The sequence below is a fragment of the Eretmochelys imbricata genome, chromosome 15 (assembly GCF_965152235.1).
Source record: "Eretmochelys imbricata isolate rEreImb1 chromosome 15, rEreImb1.hap1, whole genome shotgun sequence".
Classification (NCBI taxonomy): domain Eukaryota; kingdom Metazoa; phylum Chordata; order Testudines; family Cheloniidae; genus Eretmochelys; species Eretmochelys imbricata.
In genome coordinates this window covers 6002742-6014779 of record NC_135586.1, presented here as the reverse complement: position 1 = coordinate 6014779, position 12038 = coordinate 6002742, and the positions used below count along the sequence as shown (strand labels likewise).

Below are 12038 nucleotides of genomic sequence, written 5' to 3'. Positions count from 1 at the left end.
TCAGTGGGTAGCTAGCTGCAGCCAAAGAGGCCAGCCAGATGTTGGGATGCTCTAGGATATGTGAAATGTAGACATATATGTTTGGTGTTTGGGTATGTGAAAAGATGCCTGCTTGTCTGGCAGGGAGGGAGAACAGCCAGGTGAAAAGCTGAGCCAGCAATCTGATCAGGTGAACACCTGGGTCAGCAGTTCAATTAGGTAAACAACTGAGTTAGCAAACTAATCCTAGCATTAGGCAGAAAAGTGTTTATACAATACATAATGAGTAACTTTGTAATAATATATTTTTGAGTAACTGAATGAGGCTGTGCACTTGCATTTAACCCTATGCTGTGCCCTGTTTCAGTGAACTGATCACTCACTGAAGCAGCAAATAAACTACATACTGCTTCAGCTCAAGAATCTGTCTGTGAATCTGTGTGTTCTGGGTAGCGGGAAGAAGAGTGGTCAGCAGACGCATAAGGAATAGGATGGTGAATAATACAGAAAATATTCAATGCCTTTATACAAATCAATGGACCAGCCTTATCAGGATACTAGGGGTAGGACTGGTCACCCTGTCTCACCCAGGATATTGCAGAACTAGAGGGGTCTGATAGAAGAGCAATGAAAAGGATCAGTGTCCTGGAAAAGGTGTCTTATGAAAAGAGAGTGACAAGACTGGGATTGTTACCTTAGAGAGGAGACAAATAAGAATGGATATGATCAATGTTTATAAAATAATAGACTCATAGACTTTAAGGTCAGAAGGCACCATTATGATCATCTAGTTTGACCTCCTGTACATTGCAGGCCACAGAACCTCACCCACCCACTCCTGTAATAGATCCCTAACCTCTGGCTGAGTTACTCAAGTTCTCAAATCATGGTCTGAAGACTTCAGATTCCAGAGAAGCCACCATTTACTCTAGTTCAAACCAGCAAGTGACACATGCCCCATGCTGCAGAGGAAGGCAAGCCTCTCCGCCAGCACCTCTGCCAATCTGATGTGGGGGGGAAATTCCTCCCTGACCCCAAATATGGTGATCAGTTAGACCCTGAACAAGTTGGCAAGACCCACCAACCAGACATCTGGGAAAGAATTCTTGGTAGTAACTCAGAGCCTTTTCCATCTGTGTCCCATCACCAGCTGTTGGAGATATTTGCTGCTAGCAGTCATAGATTGGTTGCATGGCATTGTAGGCAGGCTCATCATCTCATCCCCTCCATAAACTTACCAAGCACAGTCTTGAAGTCAGTTAGGTGTTTTGCCCCCAGTGCCCCCCTTAGAAGACAGTTCCAGAACTTTACTCCTCTGATGGTTAGAAATCTTAATCTAATTTCAAGCCTAAACTTGTTGATGGCTAGTTTATATTCATTTGTTCTTGTGTCCACATTGGTATTTAACTTAAATATGAGGGAAGGAGAGGAGTTATTTATCCCTCTGATGTATTTATAGAGAGTAATATCTCCCCTCAGGCTTCTTTTGGTTAGGCTAAACAAGCCAAGCTCTTTGAGTCTCCTCTCATAAGATAGGTTTTCCATTCCTTGGATCATCCTAGTAGCCCTTCTCTGCACCTGTTCCAATTTGAATTCCTCTTCCTTAAACATAGGAGACCAGAATTGTACACAGTATTCCAGGTGAGGTCTCACCTGCACCCTGTGCAATGGTACTCACACTTCCCTGTCTCTACTGGAAATACCTCATCTAATGCATCCTACGACTGCATTAGCCTTTTTTTGAGGCAACATCACAACTGCAACTCATAGTCATCCTGTGATCAATCAATACACTCAGATCCTTTTCCTCTTCTGTCACTTCCAGCTAGAGAAGGTACATTGGGAGCATCTGGTCTCCCTGTGTCATAACAGAAACAAGGGGACATAGAAAGAAATGGAAAGATGGCAAATTCTAAAGTGATAAAAATAATTTTTTTTCACATGGAACAGCTTGTGGAAGTCATTGCCATTGGCTGGCATTGTCAAAGAGGGCTTGGACATTTAAATGGATGATGAGACTTCCAGATTTATAATAGCTAATGCTAAAAAAAAAGCACTAAAATCAATGGGAATTTAGACTCATAAACACCAAGGTCAGAAGGGACCATTATGATCATCCAGTCTGACCTCCTGCACAACGCAGGCCACTGAATCTCACCCACCCACTCCTGCAATAAACCTCTCACCTATGTCTGAGCTATTGAAGTCCTCAAATCATGGTTTAAAGACTTCAAGGTGCAGAGAATCCTTCCAATCTGCCCTGGAGGAAAATTCCTTCCCGACCCCAAATATGGCCATCAGCTGAACCCTGAGCATGTGGGCAAGATTCACCAGCCAGATACCCAGGAAAGAATTTGGTGCATAGGTGCTTCAGAAAATCCCACTTCCCCAAATATGGGGCATGGGCCCCTAGGGGGGCACAGAGAAACATTCAGGGGGCACGCAGTGGGTCCCAGGCCAGTCCCCACAGGAGGCAGGGAGGGAGCGACACCCAAACCCACTCTGCCCCTAGCCCAGCTCCACTACACCCTGTGCCGCGCCCAAGCTCCACTCCAGCCCCTGCTGCACCCCCATGGCATCATTCCCTCTCCGCCCCAAGGCTAGCTCCACATCTAGCTCCATCTCCTCCCCCATCCCAGTTCTACCTCCAGCTCCTCTGCTTAGCCAACTGTGCAATAATGGAGGGGTGCATGGACAGGTAAGGGGGGGGAGGATACAACAGGAAAAGTTGGGGCACCACTGCACTAGCTGCTTACCTTTCAATATCTGGTCATTGCCTTTTTTCGCATTTTCTTTGTAAACTAGTACTACCTAATTTGCTGTCTGCTCTCACCCTTAATTCTTTCATTGTCACAGCTTCCCAGGGTGCTACCTACCCTGAAGTACCCTGGCAAGTTTAATTAATTAATGTTTATTCCCTGCTTCTAGATTACCAGTAAAGGTGTTCAATTAAGCTGGTACCAACAGTGATCTCTGAGACATCTCCCCAAAGAGCTCCCCTGTGCCCATGCATCAGCTGGTATCTAACCAACCTAATTATGTAAAGGAGACTCACCTCCAGGTTCTTGCATGACATCCTGCAAGCTACCCATTGCTAGACTGTATTTTTCTTTATGAAGATAGTACCACTTTAAATACCTGTAACATTTCAACTCCTATTAAACCAAACTCTTTTTCTGTTACTACTTTCCAGCCACTGTCTTCCCAGGTTGACATGCATTTGCAATTCTGTGCCCCAAGTAGAGTCATTTTCATTTATCTTTTTATTAACTGGCCCAGATTTTCACTGATCCTAATGCAGGGGAATGAGGAGGTATAAGGCCCCACCCCACCTGTTGGCAGTTTGCAGGAACAAGCTTAGGACCAAGAGCAGGAGTGCTGCAATAGAAATGGAGAGGGCAGTGTGTTGGTTTTGCCCCCCTCACTATGCCAGCATGGCTGGCAAAAGGTAAGGAGCAAGCTGCACCCTGCTGTAAATCTGAGCCGCTCTCTCCCTTTCCCTCCAACTCTCCCAGCTGCTGCAGAAGAGGCACTGCTATCTGGAGGCATTAGATAGGCCCCCTTTTCTGTGGCCGCACACTGCCCATTTGGCAGCTAAGGGCCAGTGGTAATATGAAAGCTGAGCTACTCCACCCCTAGCCTCTGGCAGCAACTCCCTCTCCCACCCCTTTGTCTGCAATTCTGTCCTTTCCCCGGCCTCTCCCACCTCCCTGGCTGCTGCTGCTCCTTCTCCTGGCAAAGTGAAGCTGGGGTTCCTGTGTGTTGCTTGGTCCTGGCTGAAGGTTTCCTCCTCTACAGCTGGCCTGGGTCAGTTTCAGGTGCATTGAGTGTTAGGGGGCACCAAGGGCTGGAAACTCCCATTAACTAGCTGAGGCGGGGAGCCACCTCCCATGCTGGCTTTTGTGGATCCCATTCTGAGGTGCCTATCTCTCCCTTTCCAGTGTGCAGGGAGCCCAGGTACTGAACTCAAGTGTTGTGAATCCCAGTGATTTTCTAGGCCCCTGCATGTCACCACCCCTAAGTTCCTTTGTGAATCTAGCGATAAGCAACTGTTGGGGGAGATGGGTCAGCAGCAGCAGCAGCAATTGACTGGTTTGTGGGGAAAGGGAGTTTGTGCAGTTCCATGTGACATTCCTCACTAGTAAGAAAAGGTCATGATTGTCCTCACTTGAATCTCACGCAAAACCTGGCAGCTATGGGAATTCCTGTACAAGTCACAGGAATATCAATCTCCCCATTTTCCAGCTGCTAATACAGACAACGATCATTTCCTTATGTTATGAGACATAAACAAATAATGTTTGCCACCACAGTGTGAGGGTAACTGCCCCTGTATTCCGCACTCTGTGGCCCATTCCAGGAGTGCCCAGTCAGGTCTCAGGTATCACCTGTCTCTGAGAAGGGAGTGTTGCCCCACTCCCTTCTGACTACAGGTTTTAAGGCTGCACAGCTCCCTGCCTTACACAGGGATATCCCCAGTCTGCCTAACGGTCAGCGCTTGTGCATGGCTTTCTCTCCAAGGGCTCTGCGCAGTGTGTTGCCAGCAGTTACAAGTTATCGCACAGGTCTTTCTAAGCAAACACGTTTATTCTTAAGGTAAAAATATCACAGAAAAGCATAAAATCAATAGAGGTTCCTATACACATGCTAAAAGCTTAACAGAGGTCACCTCATAGGTCTTATGGGGCCTTAGTAGGCCAAAGTCCTTCAAACACTTTCACAAGGGTTGGTGGGAGGACCCCTTGGAGAGAATGTCCTGGCTGCTGGTTCAGAAAGAAGGTCCCTTGTCAATTTAAATGTAGTCCTTTTATCTAGAAAGCCCTTTCTTCATCTGAAAAACTATGTTTAGACCAGTGTATGCACACCTCCCCAGGAGGCGGCACCTCTTTGGACATGTTGGCAGTTTCAGAGACTTGCCTTAATCACCTCCATTGCTTTTAGCTCCAGGAGGAGTGGCAGTAACCCTCCCCCTTGGAGTTGCAATGCTCCCTGGCCCATAACGATAAATAAACCATTCAACACTTAATAAAATATGGTCCCCAAAGACATTGCTTGCAGTTGCAATATCATTTACACTTGCAAGTACAAAGTATTAAGGCCAGTTAGCAGCACAGCTGGGACTAGAACTCAGATGCTGCCAGCGCCTGGCGTTAGACACAGATCTTGGGGCTACATGGCTTCTAGGAAGGCTCTTTCTCCTCTAGCAGCTCTGTCAAAAATTCAAATTTGAAAATCAGCCAATGTTGCTGGAAAATACTGCTGTTTATCCCCAGGATGATTTTCATCTTCTATTGCCAAATTTGTGAACCTTTCCCATTTAATGCTCAGGATTCATAAGAATCAGAACTCAAATAATAGTTGAAATTCATAACATCAATTTTTTATTAATTGCCATCTGAAGTGGTAGCAAAAGCCTGCTCAGCTGTGTACAGATTTAATATACCATACTGTATAGGGTTAGCTTTACCTCCCATTTAATATTGGTTATTAATGATGGACAATTTTTCTTTATCTGTTTTCAGATGAACAGAGACCCATTTATGACTAGAAACTGAAGCGTCTAAGCCTAAACATAAATTACAGCTGATTGCTAGCAGCTGTATTTCATTAACAGGGAACAAGACTAACATTGATTGGGTGGGGTTTCACAAGCTTTAATATTTCTGTTTGCAAGAATACTTGGTTGGTACATATTAAGGAAAACTGGTGGGTTGTGATTAAAAAGGGAATATAGGGGTCATGGCTGTTAAAACTTAGTCAAGACTGAGATTTAATATGCCACCTTCCCAGCCAAGGCAGCAAAGATGGCAATCTGAATGGTATGCGTCAGGTCACCTAGAATTTCCTGAAAGCCAGTGTTCCTAGGAAAGCTGGAAGTAATGTTTCAAGGCCATAATAGCATTATCTGCAGATTTCTGGAAAAATTATATAATTTGACTGAAAAAACTGCTGCTTAGTTTGAATGAAGATTTCTGTTCGCTCCTGCAGTTGAAGTGAAAATTGAAGTTGTCCTACCAGAGAAAGAGAGGGCGAAGGAAGAGATGTCACCCAATGGGAAAGCCAGTCCACTTGTTTACAAAGTCAATGGGACTGCCCGACATTACCACCTTGAAGAACATCCCATCACCATCAACCCCTACCAGAACGTGAAGGATGTAGTTGAAGCCTCAGTGTGCCACGTGAAGGACCTTGAGAATGGACAGTAAGTGTTTAACATTTTTACAGTTAGCCTGAAGGATCCCAGAGGGCTTTATACATGCTACCATATACTATTACCATAACTGAAATGCTGCCAGCATGGTGCTGGAGCTGAACAGCAAGGCTGCACACGTCTGTGAAATGTGGCATGTTATGACCCCAATTTATGTAAACACTTGAGCATGTGCTCAACTGTAACTTTGTGCTTAAGCTTAAATTTATCTCCAGTCAGCACAGCATTTAAGCATATGCAGGTAAGCATGTATTTAACTGCTTTGCTGAATCAGGCCTATGTCATGGAAACTGTTGCTTTTTTCTCACTAGCTCTTTAGTCTTGACTAATCCAAGATGATAGGACCATCTGTGGCTAGTGTAATTTATCTTTGTAATATGGGTATTGTTATCTTCCTCCAGTTTGAATACAATAGAATCTTGTACAAGTGACAACTCCTCTTTAATGTTTTTGGATACATGAAATTCTCTCATGTTCTGTGCCTGTGGAACTCCTTTTTGGGGAGATGCGACACTAATTTCCAATAGACCTTGCCTAGTATCCTTTAGTTGCTTCTTTAATGATTTGTAAGTTTATTTGCAAAGTTCTTGACTTAGCATTTTAACAAACTAGTTTAAGTAAAACAAGCGCATGGAGTTTGTGGAGTAGGCCCCATAGCACTTCTACCTTGTCTTGTTTTTCTAGTTGATCTGGTTCCTCATCAATTTGTTCTCTCACAAAGAATGGAATTTTCTGATGCTTTTGTGCTAATGGAAACACACTTTGCATGCAATTTCACAGTCCTGATTTTTCATGTAACAATGGAATCTGTTAGGATATCAGACAATAGATCACTGGTACATATTGATGAAAACACATATTCAAACCAGAACAAAAAACAACAGATTATGTAGCAACCCAGAGAGGGGGGAAACCAGATATGTAGGAAAAAGCCCAGGGAAACAGCAGCAAGGGGTTGGACTGCACAGGGACTGTGGCTGCTTGTTCTAGGGTCCCTGGGCTGGAACCCAGTGTAAAAGATGGGCCTGGGTTCCCCTACCAGCCTCTGGGGAGTGGCAAAAGGCATTGGAGATGCCTGCCAGCCAGAAGGTCTGGAAAGACTGCAGATTCTCCAGAAGGGGAAGACTTAAGTGACCTGGCCGGAGGGCCAAGCCAGAGGGAGGAAGCTGCAGACCCAGAAGTGAGCAGGGCAGCAGAGTGAGACAAGACAGGAGAAGACAACACTGGAGGGAGAGCATAAACTGGCAGAGCTAATCCCCAGGATGGCCAGCAGTAGGTGCTGCAATCGGCGAGTGCATCCCTTGACATCATGTTCCCTTACTTTCGTGGCACCTACAGCCTGGCTTGTAAGTATAAGCCACTTTTGTTTCATCTGGTAGCAAGTCCATAGTTTTGGGTTATCTCCCATGAAAGTACTGCCGCCCTCAGTCATAAAGCTCCTCTTCTTCATCCACAGCTTCATTGCTGCAGCAAGCAAAGCTGTCATCGTAGAGACAGAGAGACATTCCAGGCAGAACTCTGAAAATCAGGTCAAGTGCTTGCACAGGATTCTGTTCAATAGGGACGAGTGCAGAGTGGCATATTGGAGTGATGTGTTCTTCCTGGTGACCCTCCACTGCTGAGCCTGAGGCTGCCACAATCTGAACTAACTGGAGCTTCCTCTGAGCATAGGCCTTCATTCCTAGATACAGGGAATTGCAGTATCCGAGTGTAAATGCATGGATCGCCGTGACCCAGTCTGAGTGCGATGGGATCAGGTGCAATATTCTGACCAATTGCAAAGGAAATGGGAGTGCAGGGTCTTATACCTGTGGACTGCGGTGTAAATGCCTTTGGTGGGAGGGATGAGTTATTCAAGTTGCTAACCCTGTCTCACCAGCATTGCTTCAGTGTGGTCTAGCTGAGTAAGTTTTTAAAAAAACATTGTTGTGCTTAGAAACCGATGTGTGGTCAGTGAGACAAAATGAATAGGGAACACACAGACAGAGGCTGGTTTTCCAAAGGCTTTTTTTCAGGACAGACCTGCATTTTAACTGGCATTTCCTGGCTTGTGAGTGCAAGCTGGGCAGACATGACTAACCTTAACCCTCCCCCCTTTTTTAAAAATATGGAATAAAATCTTAATAGGAATGACTCTAAATGAGTAGATTGCTTCATTCTAACAGCCCTTGGTTGTAAATAGCCATCTCACTCACTTGTGGAATGAGTGTGTCATTTGAAATCTTTTGCACAAGGTTTCTGTATTTGCTTCAAGACATCAGGTGCTGATGATTATCTATCTCAGGTCAAGTGGTTCCTTCGGGTGGCTGTAAACCATTTCTCTTATCTTTTCATAACTCTGAAGTTGTCATTTAACAAGAACTGTGGGGTTGGTCTGAAATAAAATCCATCCGAAGAATGCAGCAAGACTTGTTCCTTTTGCATGTGGTGAAGCATGAGAATGCATTGATCTCTTTATTCCATTTGGACTGTGCTTACTGCAAGGACTAAACAGGCACATGGGAGGGAGCAGAGCCCTTGTAGCATTCTGCTCCAATAAAATTGCGGTATGTCCTTAGCAGTAGCCCATACTGCTGCTTAGGGCCCCATCAGCAAGGTGTCTAAGCACATGCCAAAAAGAATTATTCCAGTGGGACAATTCTTGGGTAAAGGTAGGCAGGTGCAGAACTGAAGTCTGGCAGGTGCTCCACTTCGTTGCACAGCAGGGGGACTCTGGTGATGTCCTATGGGAGCACAGCATTCTAGCTAGGACCCCAGCAGAGACCTACAGAGCGCCAGAGAGGTGGGATTCACAAAGGTATTCAGGCACCTAACTTCCAAAAATAGGTCAGCTAGGATAACTGGGACTTGCAGCATAAAACGAGGAGGCCATGGGGGATTCTGCCACTCCTCTGGGATGGAGCATGGCAATCAAGGGCACTTGGCCCAGAGAGATCTGCCAGCTGCCTGGTTCAAAATAGACTGAGAGATGAGGAGCAGACCCACCCACCTGGGATGGCAGTTGTCAGGAGTGGACGCAGATTTAGAACCAATTGCTGAAGTATATTTAGCTCATTAAAGGCTTCAATAAAGGTCCTTAACAGAGGGACAGGGATCTGCTGGGCATCTTAAGGATTGGATAGTCTGAAGGTTTTGAATATTCCCCTGTGAACCTTTATCACCATGACTGTCTGTGGTGTGGGCAGAGGAGGGACAATCAAGAAGAAGGGTAGGTCTCTTAGGAGATTTGATTCATATGCTGTCCTACAGGATAAGTTTTTGGCAGCAGAGGCAGTAATGGTTTCATAGATTGCTAGGGGTTTAAGGCCAAAAGGGACCATTGTGTTAATCTTGTCTGAACTGCATAACACTAGCCAGGGAGCTCACCCTGCGATTCCTGCATGGATCTCAGTAACCTGTGGTTGACTTAAAGCAGAACTTGTAGATAGAGATCTAATCTTGATATAAAGATCTCTCTCTCTCTCTCCCTGTATGCTGTCATTGAGAGAGGTGGAAGAGCACCTTCTGCAGTCCCCTGGGTTTACATGGAGGGATTTGTTCATTGTAAAGGGCAGGCATTTCAACTTGCTTCCCTCTTAGTCTGCTAAAGCCCAGTTATTCTTCCTGACATGCCGCAAAACCCATCTCTTCTCCCAGGTATTTGGGGATGAAGCCAATGGTGAGACACAGTGTTAAGTGGCTTTATGTTAATGATTGTACAAGCTACGGACAGTTCATCTGAAATGATGACACTGATGAATGTATATTTTGCTATGGTAGGATAATGTGTTGCAGAGCTGCCCTCCACAATGGAGGAGAGCTGTTTGGTTATAAATAAAGATTATTCATTTTTATTTTAATTGCAAAAACCTGAATAAACCTCACTGCTGCATCCTAAAACTCCCTCTTGCAAGTGACAGTGTTTGGAAACTCCCTTCTGCAAGCGAGAGCGTTTGCTTTGGCGGCATCACTAAATATGCTCCCAGTGATCCTGTGGGCAAGCTGACAGGCCACAGCTGGGTTCCATAGAAAGGGCAACAGCTCACCATACCCAGGAGATTGAGACGAAAGAGATCCTTGCACCAAAAATCCCTGGAAAGCAGCATTCCATGTGTAAATGCACTAGTCAAGAATGGAATACCTGCTGCCAAGCTGCTGAACATCTTCCGCCAGTTCCTTAGCCAGCATAATGCATGCAGCCCCATGGAAACCAGTAAGGCCAGATCCTCTGCCAGTGTAAAGCAATTGGATCTCATTGTAGCAGTGGGACCAGACCCCCTGCTGGTGTCAGTCAGCTCAACCTTGACTCAGAGTCATGTTGGATTCTCCTTCACTGGCAACTTTTCAATCAAGATTGGATGTTTTTCTGAAACTTATGCTCTAGTTCAAAGGAATTATTCTAGGGAAGTTTTCTGACCTGTGTAATACAGGAGGTCTTCTGGCCTTGGAATCTATGAACCTCATTGAAAGGGGAATTAGTCTTACTGGCTTCAATGTAAACAGCACAGTCCCATTGAAGTCAATGGGCTCAAAATCCCAAATGGTGTAAATTGGCCAGAGCAACCATTGAATTTAATGAAGCTACATCAGTTTATGCCCGCTGAGAACTGGCCCATTTTTTAAAATCAAAAGTGCACATTAAATTGAGGTAACCAGTACCAAAAATGAAACTGATCCATTCCAGATGTTACTGCTACCATAAGTCGATTCAAATGGGAAAGGGAAGATGGGAGGAATTTAGCCCATGAGCTTTCTAGAGCCCTGGTTTGATCAGGAGTCAGTCTAAGCTGCGCCGATGGCCATACTGTTGATCTGTGTCGCCAGCATCCCCCAGCAATTCAAATCAAGCCAACTGTGTGAAAAATATTTACTGAAGATCTAACACAGATGCTGAATACATTGTTATGCACTTGATTCAATGTTTGACATGTGGGGGAGAGGGGGATCATGCAGCGTTGATGCATGGTTGGCAAAGCTGTCCTAGTGGCCAGCACAGCAGTGACTGGATCTGCAATGCTGTTTAGCACAGCTACAGAAAGAGATAATGTCGCTATATGGCTGGAGTTAGAATGCAGTGTCCTCTCCTGCTTCAGCCTTTCAGAAAACCTGGAGATAAGATTGTAAACAGTTATTCTTTAGCTTAGTTCAGTTAGTCCTAGTGTAGATAGTGTAGTTTGTTTTCCCGGACTGGGGATTCCCTCCCCGTAGTCGGGGACAATGCCTAGACTCTGGGCTTCAAAAACTGTGTTTCCTGCCCTAGATCCTTCTGCATCAGCAACAACACCAACGCTGCCTCTACTGTCTGGGGGAGATGCGCGTCTTGGGGAAGTGCAGCATTTGTTGCTCGTTTCCCCCAAGACCTCTAGGGGCGGGGTTCTGACTTAAAATGTTTGGTCCGTAATCTTGATGGAAGCATTCGGTGAGACGTTTTGTTAAGGCACTAGAAAGTATTTTATCTTTATATTTCTTGTAACCATTTCTGACTTTTATGCCTCATGACTTGTACTCACTTGAAATGTATCTCTTTATAGTTAATAAACTTGTTTTATTGTTTAAGCAGAAGTGACAGGGTAACTCTATTTATGGTAGCTGATATTATTCCCTTAAAGGAATAACAAACTTAATATATTTGTACTGTCCAGGACATACATTTCTGGGGGACAATCCAGGACTGGGAGTGTTTTGGGGTCACTCCGCAGTATAACCGAGGCTGGTAAGAGCCAGGGTGTGACTGGCAGTTTTCAGTTACACAAACACATCTGGGAGTGACCTGCCTGCTGGTGGCTGTTTGTGAGCAGTCCAGGTTGGAGGCTACAGCAGCAAGGCATTGCAAGGCACCCCAGGTCACAGGGCAGAGGTGACGCACCCT

General features: G+C 45.2%; 1 protein-coding gene across 1 annotated transcript in view; it reads left to right on the top strand.

Annotated features, from left to right (window-relative positions):
- Window positions 1-3413: 3413 nt before the first annotated feature.
- AIFM3 (AIF family member 3) overlaps window positions 3414-12038 on the top strand; it is a 69184-nt gene continuing 60559 nt past the window's right edge. Inside the window, exons 1-3 of the mRNA XM_077835342.1 lie at window positions 3414-3427; window positions 4019-4071; window positions 5968-6181. Coding sequence (XP_077691468.1) covers window positions 3414-3427; window positions 4019-4071; window positions 5968-6181 — 281 coding nt within the window. The remainder of the gene's footprint in view (window positions 3428-4018; window positions 4072-5967; window positions 6182-12038) is intronic.